Source organism: Hypomesus nipponensis, chromosome 6 (assembly GCF_054491055.1).
Source record: "Hypomesus nipponensis isolate SF chromosome 6, ASM5449105v1, whole genome shotgun sequence".
In the NCBI taxonomy this organism is placed as follows: Eukaryota; Metazoa; Chordata; class Actinopteri; order Osmeriformes; family Osmeridae; genus Hypomesus; species Hypomesus nipponensis.
Window position 1 is genome coordinate 2,904,175 of NC_140366.1, and position 18,547 is coordinate 2,922,721.

General features: G+C 41.3%; 1 protein-coding gene across 2 annotated transcripts in view; it reads left to right on the plus strand.

Moving 5' to 3' along the window:
* Positions 1 to 576: 576 nt before the first annotated feature.
* Positions 577 to 18,547, plus strand: part of ezrb (ezrin b) — a 34,754-nt gene continuing 16,783 nt past the window's right edge. Inside the window, exons 1-4 of one of the 2 annotated variants that reach the window (XM_084699588.1) lie at positions 577 to 692; positions 1,617 to 1,709; positions 5,645 to 5,728; positions 12,031 to 12,126. In XM_084699588.1, the coding sequence (XP_084555714.1) occupies positions 1,698 to 1,709; positions 5,645 to 5,728; positions 12,031 to 12,126 (192 nt within the window). In that variant the 5' untranslated portion in view covers positions 577 to 692; positions 1,617 to 1,697. Of the gene's footprint in view, positions 737 to 1,616; positions 1,710 to 5,644; positions 5,729 to 12,030; positions 12,127 to 18,547 lie in introns of both variants that reach the window. The other variant, XM_084699587.1, reaches the window with a different exon arrangement.

Consider the following 18,547-nt stretch of genomic DNA (forward strand, 5'->3'; position numbering starts at 1 on the left):
ACCAGATTCTTTTCAGAAAAGCAATTTTGGGCAATCTGTTTTATCTTGTGTTACGCACCATACATTTAGTCCCCTATTTTGGTATGGTGCCTGTGTATTAGTCTACTAATTAAGGTTGGCTACTAATTCATATGGCCTCAATTGGGGTGCCAGACGGGAGTCTACGTTCACGTGCACGTCAAAGAGGAGGACCCAAGAGTTCCAATGTACCTGCACTTGCACAAACTTGAAACTTAAAACAATGTTGGGGGCCTACTTTTTAAATTACTCGCATAATAATTTCGTCAACAAATTCTCCATGTTTAAGAATGTCAATGCCTAAATGAATGAACACACTGGATGGCACTCGTCCCTTAATAATTAAGGAAAATGTTTTATAGGCTAACTAAATCTGTTTATAAAACTGCATAGTGTAATTGAAATAGTCCCATCATTTAGATGCACATTTTGTCACATAGGTCATTCCGTGGGAGCTGGAATGACAGTAGCCTGCCTTTGAATAGCATTATGATTCATGAATCAACAGAAACCACAGTAGCCTCTAGTGAAACCAGGCGGCAGGAGTTGAATAGAGCGATGAAGTCAGCGAATCAGCCATATTGCTGCGCTGCGAGGTAAGCAGACGGAGAGGAGTATCCGCGGCTGCAGCCCTGCGGTAGTAGCCTATAGTCTTATCTCTAATCACAGATCCGGTAAGATTGACCAAGTAACACTACAAAAGGTATCAAACATTAAAGTAAGTGTAAAGAGCATGGATAATACAAAGGGTTGCTCATTAGCCTACTTCATTCTTCACTTGGTGCTCTTATGCCGCCTCATTCCCACAAAGGCGAATCTCACAACAGGTGTCTCTAGGATTATTGTAGTGGGATGTGTCTTGGTTTCAGACTGTAGGCTAGACTTATAATGTTTCTTGCGACTTTATTTTACAAACTATACAGTTGCAGTTGTTAGCTAACCGACAATTTTCTTGAATACAGGAAAACCGGGAAATGTTAAATATGTTTTATATATTTGATATATTGTATTCTATTGTAGCCTACAGTATGTTGATACAGTTGAAAGTCAAACTATGTAAACGCTACGAACAGCAGTGTCATAGATTGGGTTTCCGTGTAATTGCCAACAAATAATCAAAACACTTGCCTTGTTATATTACATTTGTTATATTGCCTACTCTGAAACGTCAAGTAGCCTACGCGGGTGATGGCTGATAAGTTTGTAGTCTATTTCTTTCCAACCGTAGCAGCATGTATATCGTAACAACAGTCGCCAGGTTCTTGTCTGTGACTTTTATGCTGTAGCCTTTGCAGGACTTCTACTTCTTTTGACAATAAGACTACAGTTTATGTCTGGTAGAAGGCTATCCCTCCAGTACACACAAACGATAGTGTTGACCAAGAAGGGTGGAGACTGATCTGTAACTGTATTAGTCTATACCCGTGGCGTTTGGGCGAGGCTTGGTTAATCTAACGTTCTTTATTTAATCGTGATTCATATACGTGGACTGCGTCAATCAAACTTATTTCAGATGAGCGTTTAAAGGAAGGCTTGTCCCGTCTGACTCAATATCACCGGGGGTGGCTGAAACTCGTTTCTCCTCTTTCACTCAACAGGAAGGCAGAGTGGAAACGTCATCTATCCGAAGTATTTTTGAACCATTTTTATAGCTTCCCGAACAACGAAAAGGACAAACTATGCCAAAAGCTGTAAGTATTTATTTGACTGTTTAAGACACTTAAAGTGTATAGAAAACTGTTGTATCAATTAAACTAGTGTGAAACCGCGTGGTAGTAGAGTAGTGAAGGATTTGTAATTTGGGAGTAACCAGAGATGAAGCCTACTGCCACGGTGTCTGATGAGAGAAGGTCTTGAGAATAACGATGCCTGAAGTAGCCCTGGCAGTACATCTATAACATGTGTAGAATCTGTTCTTTTGAGAATTAAAAGAAACCCCTGAAATGGTTTTCTCAGAAATGTATTTGAACTATACCTTAATGGACCAATCCAAGCAGATTTATTCTTCTCCCAGGTTTCTATCAATGTATCGGGGAGATCTCTATTTCAGGCAGGGCTGGCCCAAGCAGAGTCCCCTCAGAGTCGCTTATCGTTGCCAATTAAAAAATAATATATACATTTTTACATAATACATTAAACTGTAATTTCATTTGCTCTTGGGGGCCCTCTGGTAACCACAGGGGCCCTAAGCAGCCGCTTAGTTTGCTTATGCCTTGGGCCGGCCCTGATTTCAGGCCATTCAGCCTCTTCTTTTTTAGTCTTCTAGTTTATAGGAGTTTCCGTCAGATCTGGGGGGTTGCTGTTAATTTTTTTTTATTTTATTTTGCAAATACTGTATAGGCGTGACAGGGTTATCTGGACAATGAAATGCTTGGGAATTACAACACAGGGTTTCACAAAAATGGGTGCAAGTGTTAACATGGATTGATTTCCATTGCTTTGACTTCAGGGTTCAGTACTTTATTATATCAATGAAGGCATGATCATTTGTTTAGAATGGCCCATTGGTTGTTATGTGTCACTATGGAAGTGGCATTATCTCCATTTTGCTGTATTATAGAAAATGATGGAAAATTTGATGTTATTTTTTAGGATGTTGCCCAATCGAAGATGTTCCTGTTCTTTTAAACCTTTTACAAGTCTAACAGTACTGTATTCACGAGGCAGGAATTATTACTTGAACTGCAGTAGTCTGTTTTAGTATTGTTCCAATAAATCCCCAAAAAGCTTGTCTTTTTTAAAGTCTTGGTTAGTAAGTAAGGGTTTATGTTTCACTGACAGTGGAAAGGATTTTGTAGAACACTGTGAAATTAGGTTAGTAGGGGGTTCAGTTTCAGTGACAAACAGTAGATGCTTATTGAAATCTGTAATTTAGTGTATCTGTAATTATGCCGTAATAAGATGACTCTCATGCCAGTGACAATTTATGTCTGTGCTTTATTTGTTGTCGTTAAGCAGTCAGTAATGACTGCGGCTGATTAAGGTAAAGAAAGACAGAGAGAGAGAGAGAAAGAGAGAGAGAGAAAGGAGAGAAGAATCCAAGGAGATTAAGTCAGACTAGATTTTTATTCTGGTTAGGTCTCTCCCTGGCTCATGTTACACTTGTCAGTATGACACATTGTCATGAAGTGAATGACGGTGTTCCTTGACTCTCCCAGAATCCTGTTTCTGTGCGGTCCTTCCAACATCCATGTGACAGACACCATACAAGGCGCGGCCTCCATGACCAACATGGATGGGTGTTTGCGCTTCATGTCCCAAACCATTGTTATTATTTGTTCCTCTAAATAAAATTTGATAACTAAATGATGCCTGTAACACCATTGGGCCAAGTTAGTCCAAACAAAAACCCTGAAAAGTGGTAAAAAAAACTCTAACCTTTCCTATACTTAATATTACAGTGTTTTGCCAACAAGCGGGCCAAGCATTGGTGGTAGCTAAATCACAGGCTGCATTCAGTAATCCACTTATCAAAGGTGTCACTTTTAAAGGCTTTAATGAAAGGGGTGAACAGCAGGGATTAGCACTTGTTCGTGCCCCACAGGACGTAGATCTACAGTGCTCACTCTCCAGGCAGCACAGCGGTTTATGGCTATTTTGCACTGTAAGCATTTCTACCCTGTTCCCCTGACTACACACATTGCCAAATACTTGTAAAGCCTCCCAAAACATGCGCATGGTTAAATATTGAAAGACCAGTACCGTGGAATGCAGCACAGCCTAGTGAGACTACTTCAGGATTGAAAACCTCAACACCTTAAAGCAGGCCTGACCAGACTCTAACCCCATCAATGGGATATCCCCAATACAAATACACTGTGGGAAATCAGGAAGTCTCTTTACTGAAAAGAGCTTCCCTGAACTATAGTTTAAGTATTTACAAATATTTGGCCTTCTGTCTGGATCAGGAGTTACATCACAGGGTCTCCTTGAGAGAGAGGCTCTTGGAAAGTTAAGAGTTAACGAGCACCTGTTGTTTTCTAGATAGTTACTTCAGTTCATCCTCATTGCATAGTACAAAGACTGTTGTCAAGTTTTTGGAGGCCTGATATCATGGTTGTGGCTTTCCAGTCTGCTTCTTGCTGGGCCGGCACACAGTAGAAATGTGGGTCTTTCCTGAAGGTATTTCTTTGTTTTGTGTTACCTGAAGTCATTCAAGTGTGTGTGTGTTTTGTAAGCCCTGGCTCCATTAGAAAACAGACAGGCACAGTAGTAGGACACTCACCCAGTCAGTGTCTGCACAATGCACTAATTAATATGTAATTTGAATTTTGAGCAATTCTCATCAATTCTTCCTTTCCATCATATTTTCTGAGGGGATGTAAAACATCTGTTTGTGATATAATCCTGATCTATCTGTTTGTGGAAGGGGTATGTTCAGAGAGCTGTGTGAGTCCAGTCTGAGACAGAGCCTCTCCAGTGGGTGTCATTCAGTTTGCTCACTGTAGCCTCAATGTCATTTTCAATGGTCAGGAGATGAAAGATCCCACCAAAGCCTCCGTTAAAACCCCTCTCTCTCTCTCTCTCTCTCTCTCTCTCTCTCTCTCTCTCTCTCTCTCTCTCTCTCTCTCTCTCTCTCTCTCTCTCTCTCTCTCTCTCTCTCTCTCTCTCTCTCTCTCTCTCTCTCTCTCTCTCTCTCTCTCTCTCTCTCTCTCTCTCTCTCTCTCTCTCATCCACACTCCTTTTATATGGCTAGGTTTTTTTTTATCACCCCTGCAAATTCCAATGTCCTTGGCTCACAAGTAGCTCACAACTCTGGAGTCCAAATAAAAAATGAAATTGTGCCTTGTCGCTAACTTCACTACTTATGACAATACTGTAACAAGGCCACAGTGATTTGTCTTATGTCTGTCCACTGTGAATGGTGGTTGACATCATTTGTCTTTGGACAATATGCCTGTTTGAAGGCTGGTTGTTTTGACGAGTAATTGCTGTGTCGGACCTCTGTGAGCGGACACTCACCTCATCAAGCCGGCCAGCGAGATGGACTACCTTGTTTGTGCGCATAGGTCAGTCATATCAATCATTAACCAGTGAATGGATAGGCATGCCTTTCCTCTGTCTTCTGTAAATGGCCCTAGCATACCTTTCCCCCACCCCCTCCGTCCTCAATGGCTGTTCTGTGTCCGGGGCTCTTACACTCAGCATTCCCTCCCTCCCTCGTTCTGTACACCTACAGTATGCGTGTTCTCGTATCTTACACCCTAACAAGCTCTTTTTTTCCAGCTGCTTTCTTGGCCATGGCACATTTGGCTCTGACAATCAATCATATGTCTAATTGTGTATTGGGGGATCTGTTTAAAAGAATGTTTTGTCACAGAAAACACAGTAACAAGGAGCCACAAGAGTCAAATGTTTCAGTTAGAAAACTCCCTCAAGATGTTGCCTGTCAGGGTTATTTCAGTCAGAGCTCCTTCTCAGAAGAGAGGGAGCTCATATAAACACACAGTTCCTCATGTTTACTCTGCAAACACCCCCTTCCCCTTTAATGCTCGGCAGTTTGACACATAATTCTCTCTGCTCATGATTAAAGTTTTCAACCTTTTCTATTTCTTCGAGCCATCTCTGTTGCTCCCATTGTGTATTGTGAAAAATCTAGTTTTTCTCTGTTGTGTCGCCTCTGCAGGTCAATGTACGCGTCACTACCATGGACGCTGAGCTGGAGTTTGCCGTCCAGCCCAGCACCACGGGCAAACAGCTGTTTGACCAGGTCTGTATACCGTACACACACATACACGCAGACTTGCTCACACTCACACAGGCAACCAGCTTGTTGAACTCCACCCAGAGGCCATTGTGAATTATGTTGCACAGTCGACTTCCTCCAGGTCATAGTTACTGACAACAGTCAGATCTGTTTAGGACCTATGAAAGCTGTCTGTTCATTGACTAACTCCCACTTCCTGTGTTAGAGCTATTCTACGGAAAGATTCATTACATGAATGTTTTTGCCTGTTTGATTTGAATAAGAACAATGTGGATATTGAAGAGTTTTAGCTAACCATAAAGTTATGTTTCTGAAATTAGATTCAACAGTAAACAGCTTACAAAAACATAGAACGGATAGAATTATACACATGCTTGTTTTAAAAGACTTGCTGAGGAATGGAATTTGTTTGTTTATTTTAGTTACTGCACAGCGCGTTAACAGGAGATTTTGGAATGTACTCTATGGCTTTCCTATCAGCAATGTAATGGTGGAGGCCAGTTCTGTACAGAGTTTAGACTCCCAAGATACCAAGGGAAATGTACCTTGATTCCATCACAGAGAGAGGTGTAATCACTTCCTGAATAACTAGTTTGTCTGTCTGTCTGTCTGTCTGTGTGTGTGTGTGTGTGTGTGTGTGTGTGTGTTTGTGCATGTATGTGTATGTGAATGGTGTTTCACCTTCAGTCTGCCTGACCTCTCAAGGAAACCAAAACTAAAGGATAGCAGCATTGTATGTCAGTTAACTTCCACTCAAATTCCTCCACCTACATGCTAAAATACCTCACCGTGGGGTGTGTCACATACTGCTGTTCAATGCAATAAACAGTCAGCTCATATCAATGTAGATGCTTTGTTATTCTCAGTAACAGACACCGTTCAGACTCTATTCAGCTCCTGTTTGATGTCTAGTAGAGGTTTTCAGGTGGTAGCTCTGATGTCATATGATGACCACCAGCTACTGCTACCACAGTCTCAGAGGTCTATGGCTTGATTTAGTTTTAACTTGGCCTGAGACAGATATTCCCCCATCTGTGAAAACAGGGACACTCTGAGACACACACACACACACACAGTCTGTTTCTGGGGAAATGCTGAGTAACCGTGGTGAGCTCATCCTGAGGGTGTTCCTGGTAGGGTGAGTGGGTGGGAGAGCTGGACTAGGCTGGTGGCTGGGCTGGGCTGGGGGTAAGTTACGCTAGGCTTGGCCAGGCTAGACTGGACTGGGCTGTGTAAGGCTGGGACGGTGGTTAGATCTGCTAAATAAGCATTACAGTTTTTCGCAATTGCTAAAACACTAAACCCCATTCTCTGAATCAAATGTTCAGTGGCCTAAATCCGTTGATAGAATCAGACTCTCTTTTGGCAAAACTCTAAACACATTCTTATTCAATAAAAACAACCTAAACCCATATATCAGGGTACATTTCCTAAAGGCAATGGAATTGGCCTGTGGTGACATAGGTGTGGAGTGTTTTGAAGGTTGGATCCAGCACACCAGAGGGTTTTAACCCCATTTTTTTTCTTTGTTCTTTGTTGACAGTACTAAGTTGTGATGGTTACTGTAATATTTAAATAAATATTAACAAAATCAAATCACATTTACACTATCTGTATAGCCCTTTACAAGCAATGTCACAGAGGGCTTCACATGCGCCCATAGAACTGCCCCTCAGCCACCTCAACCCTCAAGGAAGACAAGAAAAAAACTCCCAGAAAACATCACTAAAGGGGGGAAAATGAAAGAAACCTTGGGTGGAGCAATTCAATGAGGGATCCCCTCCTCCAGACACCGTTAGCGAAAGAGAGGTGCAGAACACAGGCTAAACAGAGTCATACATCAGGAAAGTGTCAATGGGTGTTGAAACACCAAAATCCAGTGTTTCAAAAGCCATTTTATTTATTGCTAAATGTATTTACTGTGTATACATTAACACAGCTGTCTTTACATGTAACTACATGCCCTGGATGCTGTGTTCTCCATTTTTTGTGTTGTGTCTAATGATTGCTCCATGCTGTTTATATATTGATTTGCTGTGTTTATGATTAGAAAGCATTGTTTGATTTTGAGCAAAGGTTAAATGGTTTAGGAGCGAGTGTTGGATTATTTTGAGTCAGGGATTTTTGTAATTGAGTTTGAAGATTTGGTTTTGTGTTTACAGTTTTGAGAACATGGGTGACTTCATGGTTTCAAGAAATTTGTTTTAACAATTGTGAAAAATGTGCAGCATTTCAATATGCACAACTCACTGGATCTATGCTTGGCTAAACAATAAAAAAAACAACAATAAAATATTGACTGAATTGAAAATAAAAAAGGGTTAGCATAAGGAATAGGGTGAGCTAACCCTAACCGTAATCCTTACTGTAACCCAGCACCAAAAATAGTTTCCTTTTAGTTTTAAATTAAACTTTTGTAACATGAAAAAAGCTTCATGCTACATGCTAGAGCTTGAAAAAGTGTGATCCGACTGTATGTAATGCTCTCATCTGTCCAAATGGCCAGTCTAATGTGCACACAGGGCTCTGTCTACTGCATAATTATATAAAAGACAGGCTGAAGTGAGCTCTGTGTTGGAGCATTGCTGCAGACAGAATATAATTTCCATTAATTCTATTAATGTGCGTCTTCCTGGTTGTATACATAAGTACAATACCTGGTTCTTCCTCCCAACGGCTGTGTGTCTGTGTCCGGGTGTGCCCCCCCTCCCCCACCCACCACCTCCCTGGAGCTTCTGGACCTTGATGTTAGTCAGCTAATTCAGTGAGTAGTGGAGTTTTCGAGAGGTAGCATTCCTCTCTCTTACCACAGACTGCCGGCCCAGCTCTCGTTAACCAAAGGCCGAGGAACTTTCTTTCAATTTGCGATCCAGTCATTAGCTGGAGCACTAGACCCTACCCTGGAGTTTTAGACACTACCCTGGAGTGTTAGACCCTACCTTGGAGGACTAGACTCTACCCTGGAGTGTTAGAACCTACCCTGGAAGACTAGGGCCTACCCTGGAGCACTAGACCCTACCCTGGAGGACTAGAGACTACCCTGGAGCACGAGACTCTACCTTGCAGTTAGACCGTACCCTGGAGTGTTAGACCCTACCCTGGAGCACTATACCCTACCTTGCAGTTACACCCTACCCTGGAGGCTTAGACCATACCCTGGAGAGTTAGACCCTAACCTGGAGCACTAGACCCTAACCTGTAACAACTGGTCAGCAACAGCCTCAACGTCAACTACTTCAATAGTCGCAAATGTTTGACTTTGCCAAAATTGTTTGATGATTAGTGGTAGTGAAGTGCACTGGCACACCCAGCTCTTTGACTCTTTGGTCCAAGTGCTTTTGATTAGATGCATTCTACATCAGCTGTAATGTACTGTGAGTTAAATATTATATTACTGTAATATATACAAGACTTCCAAGTTTGATCTGTCATGTATTTGTAGGTATTATTTCTAATGTATTTGTAGGGAGAGTACATATATTTTTCCTTTACATCCTCATTCAACAGTGAGTAGGTCACATAATCCGTTTAACCTATTTCTAGAGGGAAATTATCACTTTAGCAAATAGACGGAGGACTTTAATAACCCCTGTAGTTGATCCTCTGAACAAAAACCAATCCCTAATTAAAAGGCCTCATCAGTCTCTACCCCCCTTCTTCTCTTCTCTTCCTCCCTCTCTATTTCTCTCTCCCACCGTCCCATTCTATGAATCCCAGAGTGCAAAAGCATCATGAAAGGAGCTGATTGTATACTGAAAGCCTTAGGAGTTCCATTTCAGGTCAGACCCAGTCAGAAGTGCTCTCTTGTTACAGCCCTTGGCCAGTGTTTGTTGTTGGGCAAAGTAAAATCCCACCTGAAGAGTTCTCTGAATCAAAGTCATTCATCCCCCCTCAACCTAAAGTTTAGCCTGTGCTGCACAGGATAGCTGGAGCTAAAGGTGGTGGGGGGTTGATTTCATTTTAACCTTGGCAACTGCTTATCGGATTGGAATGGGCTTGGCCCGGAGTTCCTGTGTGTTGACTCAGACTTCACCGAAGCAGCTTGGCACCCCACTTGGTCACTGGGTGGGGAATTTGGCTGAGGCTCACCAGAAAGAACCCTGCCGGAGAGTGTCTCCTCCCAAAAGATTAAGTTCTCTCTTCTGCATTTAATTGTGTGTTCCGTCATATTGGAAAATCATCACACATTACGTCTTTTGAGGCTTTGATGAGGAGTTTAGTGAAGGATTGGAAAACGGCAGCTACCCTTACCTTAACACAGAAGTGCTTTTCCAGATAGAAAATTGTGGCATGCTCCGACTCCAGCCTCTGTTTCGGGTCAATGCTACAGGCACACATTAGTCGCATAGTATGTCACTAGGGGCCCTATTTTAACGATCTGAAACGCAAGTATCAAAACGCAAAGCGCAAGTAACTTGTGGGCGGGACTCCGGCGCAATTACTATTTTGCCGGCGGGATAAATGACTTTGCGCCTGGAGCAAATCTAAAATGGGTTGGTCCAAAGTAGCTACATTACTAATGGGTGTGGTTTGGCGTAACGTGCAATAAATCAATCAGAGCGTCATCTCACATTCCCTTTCAGAGCAGCGCTTGTTCCATGGCGGATTACTATTATAATAGCGGATTTGCCAGGTACACGCCAGGAGCGGTTCACAGTCGAGGAGACAGACGTTCTAGTCAGGGCCATAACAGATAGAGAAGTGACATTGTATGGAAAAGGCAGAGCAGTTTTCTCATTGCACTAAATTGCCCGCTCATGCTGCTCATTCAAATTCTTATTCTTATATATATTTTTTAAATTGTTATATTTTAAAATTGTTTAGTTCTTTAACTATCATTTAACTATCAATTAACTATCATTTAACTATTGTACTTTTTTACTTAATTTAAGACCTGTATATGTTTATTGTTTATTGGCAAATAAACCTAATTCAGATTCTGATGGAGATGGGAGAAGAAACCCACCCAAATTAGCTTTGATTGAACAGGCGTGGGAGGAAATTGCCACAATTGTTACAAATCAAGTTTACATACATAGAGATTTCTCATGAGAATCTTTATATATATATATATATATCATTGAAGAAATGTAACACGCCATAAATCAAAACAATGTAACGTAGCTTGCAGAAAGAATCCCCCGGCCTCGCCAGCAGTGCGCACGGACCAAGCTTGCATCCTTAAAATAGCATCTAAATAACATGCCATTGACTTTAGACTGGTCGTTTTTCTGAAACTGCAAAATAGCACCAGGGAACGCTTGCGCCGCAACACGCCTCCTTTTTTTGCTGAACTGCCCCCGGGAACGCAAAGTCATACCTAATTTACCGACGTGCGTCTGTGGAGGGAAAAGTGCGCTTTGAGTCAAGTACAAACTAGGAATGATACTTGCGTCATTGACAAAGTCAATTGCGCTGGGTGCAAGATAGGGCCCTAGGCCTCAAACATCAAACAAGAAGTAATTCAACATGCAAACCCTTCTAATTGTTCCCCTGTGTACTATGGCAAACTTTGGCACACAGTGAGAGTGATAACAAGAGCAAACACAAACAGAAAGAGAGAGACTTCCAGAATAGGAAGAAGAGACCACTTACGAAAGTTTAGTTGAACGTTTTGTCTCTCCCATTGGACAAAACGTTCAACTAAACTTTTGTAAGTGGTCTTTACTTCCTATTCCTACAAAACGTTCAACTAAACTTTTGACTTGATTCTAAAGACTTGATTCTGAGCTTTACTGGAGGTCACTGTTTACTGCTCCAGGTGCTCCGTCTTAGTCAGTTCTAGTGAGTTCTGATGGGATGTGGAGACGGTGCCAGCCCTGTGTGCAGGCCTGGGAAACTGTAACCGTATGAGGGTCTCCCAGAGTAGACCGTCACCTGAGTATGTCATCTTAAGAACAGGCACTGACAGCTGAGCCAGCCAACCTCAGAGCCCTGTTTCTGCAAGCCCATTCTGTTCCTTAGGCTGTGCAACATGGCCAGTTTATAGCGATGCTGAATTTCTTAGCAGTTTGTTTCCTGTGTGAAACGATGTGCCTGAGGGTCTCAACTACCTATTGTGTTGATAATTGTGGCGTCACCCATTTAAGAATAAAAAAAAAAGGTATATCCTGAATGAGACAGATTTGTGTTTAATGCTAGATTGTGTTTAGAATGGTTAATTGTGATGCATGTTTGTATACGTTTAAGACTGAAAGAGGAATGGCTATTTAGTTGTACAGTAGATCGCACACATCTTGGTGATTTCAGCACACAATGCATATGACTGCTCTACACCAACTTCAATAGTCACTTTCTTTCCACAGGTAGTGAAGACCATTGGCTTACGAGAAGTTTGGTACTTTGGGCTCCAGTATTTGGACGGCAAAGGATATCACACTTGGCTGAAACTTGATAAAAAGGTAAGCTAAGGGGAAAAAAACCCATAGTGGTCACTAATGCTAGTTTCATCATCATGCAGGGTTTTTCCTGCATTGAGAACATTTTGGCACGCGCCATAGCTGTTTTCCCGAGCGCCAATGACAAATCCCGAGCGCCAAAGCCAAAAAAAGGCCCCCAAATAAATTCAAACGTAAAACGCTGTATAATTGTATATAACTTAGTTTTAATCAAATAAGGTTGGATTATTTATATGTTGAGCTGCCTGTTAGCTGAAAGTGCACGCAATAAAATGATGTTGATGCAAACAACAGGAATCCTTACTTTTTCTGCTCTATTATGTTTTATGTGGGTAGGGCCCCATATTAGTTATTGAAACGGGCCCCCAGATGCTTAAGGCCGCCCCTGAATACACCTGTACAAATGCAAATGAAATTTCCACTCAAAATGCTGACAAAAGTTTGATTTACGATTTCCAACACAGCCTCCATTGGTGTTCTTAACCTGGAATGATAATATATAGTGCAGTGTTTCTTCTATGGCTAAATTTCTGCCGCCACGGTATCAGAAATCAGGCTGTACAAAATTTTAGGCCGTCTATCAGCAGTGATTGTTAGTGCATGTCGGAGAATTGCACAGACACGCGCTTCACACTGCAGTTGAGATTGCGTATGTGCGTCCTTGAGAAAGTCTAAGTCATATAACTTATGTTGTAAGTTCATTCAGTTGTTTGTATTCTTCCCCTGCTAGCTAAATTGCACATGTCTATAGCGATTGCTACCCTTGCTCAGGTTTGTATTTTAGGTGCATTATTATGCTGAAGTAATTTTTATGAATGAAAAGTGGGTTTATTGTTAATATTTGCTGCAGAATGCTTAGCCTATCAAGATCAAATGAAGCAAGCAGTGCATGCTTCAGAGTGGCCTACCTTAATCAATAGGCTAGCTAGGCTACTGACTTTTTACAATAAGTTATGTCAATTATTAATTGGCAACATTTATGGCATTTAGAACATACTTTATGAGTGTAAGGTGTCTTTAAGTAGTTAAATGTTATTGCTGTAGGGGAAATAAGACAAACATATACGTGTGTGTGTGGGGGGGGGATGTAAAACCCCTGGGAATAAATACATTGATTAGAAAAAAAAGGATATATATATACTTTTTTTTTTTTTGAGCACCGAAGACCCATTTTGACCCAGGAAAAACCCTGATCATGTTGCCTTGTATGGCAGACAGGAAGTTGTATGTTGCCCTGTTTTAGTTTGTAAAGTACTCTGACACCCCCACCCTAATTTCTGCAATACGGTGCCTCTTCAACCACAGAGAAAACATAACATTCTTGTGAATGCATAGTACATTTTCTTTTTTAAAACAGTATTTGCCATCCACTTAGTTAGTCAGTAGCCAGGAGGTACTGTATTCCAAATTAAGCTTGCTCTGCGGTAGCTAATTGTTAAGCTTCTTATTTCCGGTCTGTTCCACCAATCCGCCAGACTTTGCCAGGCCAGGTATCATCTTGGGGCTTTTTTTTCTTCCTGCTGAAATAGAGATGGTTCAGCCTTCATTAACTTGGAGGCCTGCGTTGGTTGCATTCAACCTAAACTGTATACTGTACCTCCCTATGGTACAGAACATGGAATGGAGTTTGGCCTGTGCTGTTGATGGAAATAATACGGAATGCTTCAGATGGTTTTCTGCTTCAATAATGTCATACATTATATCCCCACCCCCAACTCCCCCAACCCCCCACCCTCCGCAACCACCAAGCATAGTTCTTGTCATTGACAAGTCCGTGTGGCATGAAACATGCATGACAGATGTTTTGTGAGTGAAGGCTACATTACGTATGGGAGCAAGTCAATGAGGCTGCCAATGAAACTTCAGAAATGACAGTTTGGAACTTTTACACTGCTATTGAAACCCAAACGTAACTGCAACATTCTATGATCAAGTTGCCCAAAAAGGTTGCTTTGTCTTTTGTGTACAATTCAATAACCAGTTGGGAGCAGTCCCGTAAAGATTACCCCTGCAGCCCCCTCACTGCGGGGGGGCCTCGCAGGGATGGGGGCAGGCCCCCCGTTTTTTTTTTTTTGTATCCAATTTGAATTACATGGGATGTCTTATTGTCTTGTCTGTGTTTCCAGAGTTGATATAAAAATAAAGGAAAGTATATTTAATTGTGCTTTCTTTGTTAACTAGGTAACTAGCATGACGAAGTAGGTCAGATCGTCACACAGACCGGCGAGCCCGCTGCAAATAGGTAGCTAACTGTAGCGTAGCGTAGGAAAAATGAAACGCACATTTAAAAGTGATGCCCAAAAGCGGCATTCAAAACTGAACATTTCTGAATTAGCTAAATGCCAAACTTCCCAAAATTACAAATTTCTTTTTCGACCAGCCGGTGAAGGATGCCCTCATCTGCCAGAAGAGACAGGTATTGTACTGTTTGCTATAGCTAACATTACTGTACCACGTAGCTAACGTTAGCCTATACTATGACAGCTGTACTGCTCTGTGTTGTGCTTCCTAGCGTTAACAGAGCCTCCTTTCCAAGACCCAGGAAAATTAGCCTTAGTCCTTTATTGACTTCCTATCAAGCTGACAACATTGAAATGGAGTGAAACTACAGAAAAAAGAGAAAGTAGAATTTTTAAAAAGTTTTTAATTATATTATATTATTATATTAGTGCTTAATTATAAAATATATACATAACTGACATTATTAGCAAACATGATACCGTATGCGACAGTATTGTGCAGTTGCAGCGATTGCGTTTGACTATTTAAACATAAAAAAACATAATCAAAGTTACAATAAGTCATTGTATTTCAGTTATATACATGTTATGATCGTGTAAAACGTACAGTCATTGTTTTCTATAAGATTCACACGACAAAAAATGGCTCCATTTATGATTTAGCGAACACGCTAATAATAAAACACAACTCCATACTATCAAGTGTGTCTGGTGTAGCCACGGCCATCAAATTATTTCTGACAATACCCGTGACTGTCGCAAGCGCTGAAAGGTCATTTTCCAAGCTGAGGGGGGGGGGGGGGGGTCTCAGGCTTATTCTGCAGGGGGGCCTCATGTGTTTCCGTTACGGGCCTGGTTAGGAGGTATCGGGACAGTCAGTTTGAGCATCATCAAGTAGATTTTTTCAAAACCTGCTAATGTGCTCTCCTGCACAGTCCATCTACAAACAGGCAGGGTTGGGGAATAACGGATTACAAGTAATCGGATTACTGTCATCTGATTACAAAATAATTGTAACTGTAATCTGTTACTTTTTTGGCTTTTTTTTTAAATCGGATTACAGATACTTTAGAAAAATATTGAGGATTACTTTGAGATACTTTTACATTTGGGAGTAGTCGATTTTCTTTTGAAAAATGTGTCCTTTTAATTGCAGAATTGGCTGTTTTATCATTGGCCATTTTCTCTGTGATATTTCACATTTGCTTAACAGACACACTAGCTTGTTAAAACTTTGATCATGGTTGCTCAAAGTTTGCAAACAGCTTGCATACATTAGCACATGGTAGCAGTCTTGTTTCCCTTTATTCCAGTTCCAGTAAGCTATGTGCTGACTCTGCGCTGTATTACAGCTTGATGCTGGTCAGCATAATGCCTCTGTCCAGTAGGAATACTCCATTCACTTCACCAAGACCTGCTGGTTATTGTTTTGAGCACTGGGGGGAGAGGTGCGCTGAGTCAAAACATTGCCGAAGGCATTTCCCTTCTGGATTTCAATCACAGCCATTTTTAGATCCCTTTTTAAAATCTGTGAGGTTAGGGTTGGAAGAGGTTTAAATGACTCTCAAATTACATTCCTAAGACAGAAAACCATCTGAAGCATGATCTCCATTCCACAAGCCGATGCGCTGTATGTAGAGAGGCGCGGCATACAGCGTTTGTATGATTTAAAATGGTCATTTATTATCACACTAGCATTTAATTATCACGGCAAACAATTACACTGCACTGAACTTTCACCTTGATATTTTAGCACGGATGTATACCTAGCCAAATTGCACTGTAGGGGGCAGGGACGGACTGGGAGTAAAAATAGGCCCTGGACTTTGATCCAGACCAGCCTACCAGAACCGGTCCCGTATACGCCACACAGCGAGCGCCCTGCTAATGCATGCAAATTCTGTGCCTGATGTGATGCTTTGGGACTTCCACGCTTAATGCGAGCGCGCATAGCGCGCAAGCGATTTATTTTGGCTGATTTGAGCAAAAAGTAGTTTTTTTAGCTTGACGTAAAACACACAAACATAGCCTTTAGTCCAATTGGTAAAACATTGTCTAGTGAAGGTAATTACGTTTACGTTTCTTCACCTGGTTTTCCATCTTCATATTGTCTCTATAGCTAACTTTCGATATGTCAGTGTCACTGTTGTGTATAAGCGGCACCAAGGCTGCATAGGCGTTCATTTGGAATAGACCAACAGGCCTGGGGGAAAGGGGGGCCGGCAAACCGTGTTGCTCAATCTTCTTCCAACATTTTTATTAGTAGTAAAAAATTATGGGTTGGAGCAGGGCCGGCAGCCCTCCCGGCGGCCCTCCGGTCCAAAAGTGCTTCGGCCCATCGGGAATTCTCCCGATTCTCCCGATGGCCAGTCCGCTACTGGTAGGGGGCGAGAACGAGTCTTTGAACCTGTGTGTATGCAATTATCACATCAAACGTGACGTGCTAACATGGATGCAGCTATTAAACCGCCGGGTTTGCTTCAGGAAAAATGCATTTTTAAGAAGCTTCCCAATGGAAACCTCGACAAGACTAAGGTTGTTTGCACCTTGTGCGATGCGGAATTAGATTACTGTACGAGTTATTCCAGTCTCAAATACCACCTTAATGCAAAGCATCCCTTAGCTAATGCGGAAGATGCCGGGCCAAGCACTGATGTAGCGCAGGGGAAGAGTCGTCGTCAAACTAGGCTACTGTTTGAGTGCAACCGAGCCCGTCAACACAGCTCTATCAGCCAAGTTTACTAATCTCCTTGATCACCTGGCTTGAGAAACCCGTTCTCAAAGACTTACTTACGTCATTATTTGGGTAGTAGGCCTACACATATTCTGAATGCCTTCGGCGGAACTCAAATGAGCCATTTTAATCTAGATTAATCTAGATTAATTACAAGATTACAGTGAGATTAATCTAGATTTAAAAACATAATCTATGCCCATCTTCCTCAATAATTTTTGTTAGATTCTTGAACCTGGCTCATACAACTAGCTTTTTCATAGAATAATTTTTTGCTAAATTTGAAACCAATCCGAAATGGGTAAACTAGCACCCCATTTATTTGCTTACATCAATAAAAGTTGCCTGCAAATGTGCTTGCGGATACGAACCTGGCACGAGCACAAAAGTTCACATTGGCCGATTGCCGATTTACCTGGAGCTGAATGAGCCATAGACTTATATTGAATGAGCACAGGGAGAAATGGCTTGAGTTGCCCCCCCTGTTGTAGCAAGTTTAGCAAATGGTTGACACACATGAAATGTTGTTAATATAGTTGCGTATTCCCGTTATTTTAAAACGGATTTGATTTTTCATTTCTGTGTTTGTTTTTTCATGATGGCAAATATTTAAATATGTTAAGCGTAAGCATAGATTGTTGACATGTCTATCTGGAGCAAAGACAAAGATTAATACTTTAACTGATAGCCACAATATGAAATGATATATATTTAAATAATATTAGTCTTGCCTTCAGAAGCTTTTGTTAAACACACCCATTATTCTTTTTTATCGTGTCATCAAGGCAGACTGCTTTTAAGGGACAATAAAGGTCGTCAGTGACTATGTTTTACCCACACTTATATCTGATGGAAACGTCTTAAATATAGTTCTGTTAATATGCCCCTTTCAAAGGCAAATGTTCAATAAAATATATTTTAGACACACTTCTCAAGCTTTTATTTATTACATTATTACCAAGTCTTGTTAGATCACGTTTATCCATTAATAGGCGTTTTGTTTGGTAGGTTGAACATAAAAAAACTCAGGCCATATTTCTACTGATGTTAAATTGAAGGCAGTGTGAATTTCGTGGCACTTCGTTTGAATATAAAGTTGACAGTAAGCTATGGTAAGTCTGCATTATGGAAGATTTCTGTTACCAAAATAACTATGAAGCTTTCTTTGCCTGGCGAGAACAGCTAGGTGTTTAGGTTAACAGTTTATTTAATCCAATAATGCGTTGGAAATCATACTAAAATCACTAAGAAAATATGTGATGAATTCCATCTACAATAGTCCTATATTTAGCCCTATTGCGTATTTCTAAAAACCAAGTGAAAGGAATACTATACAGTGACAACATACATTTCCGTAAAGTTTGCATCATGTCTCTGATTTAGGGTGACCAGACGTCCGGATTTCATCTGGACAGTCCGGTTTTCCAGCCCGTTGTCTGGACCTCTGTTG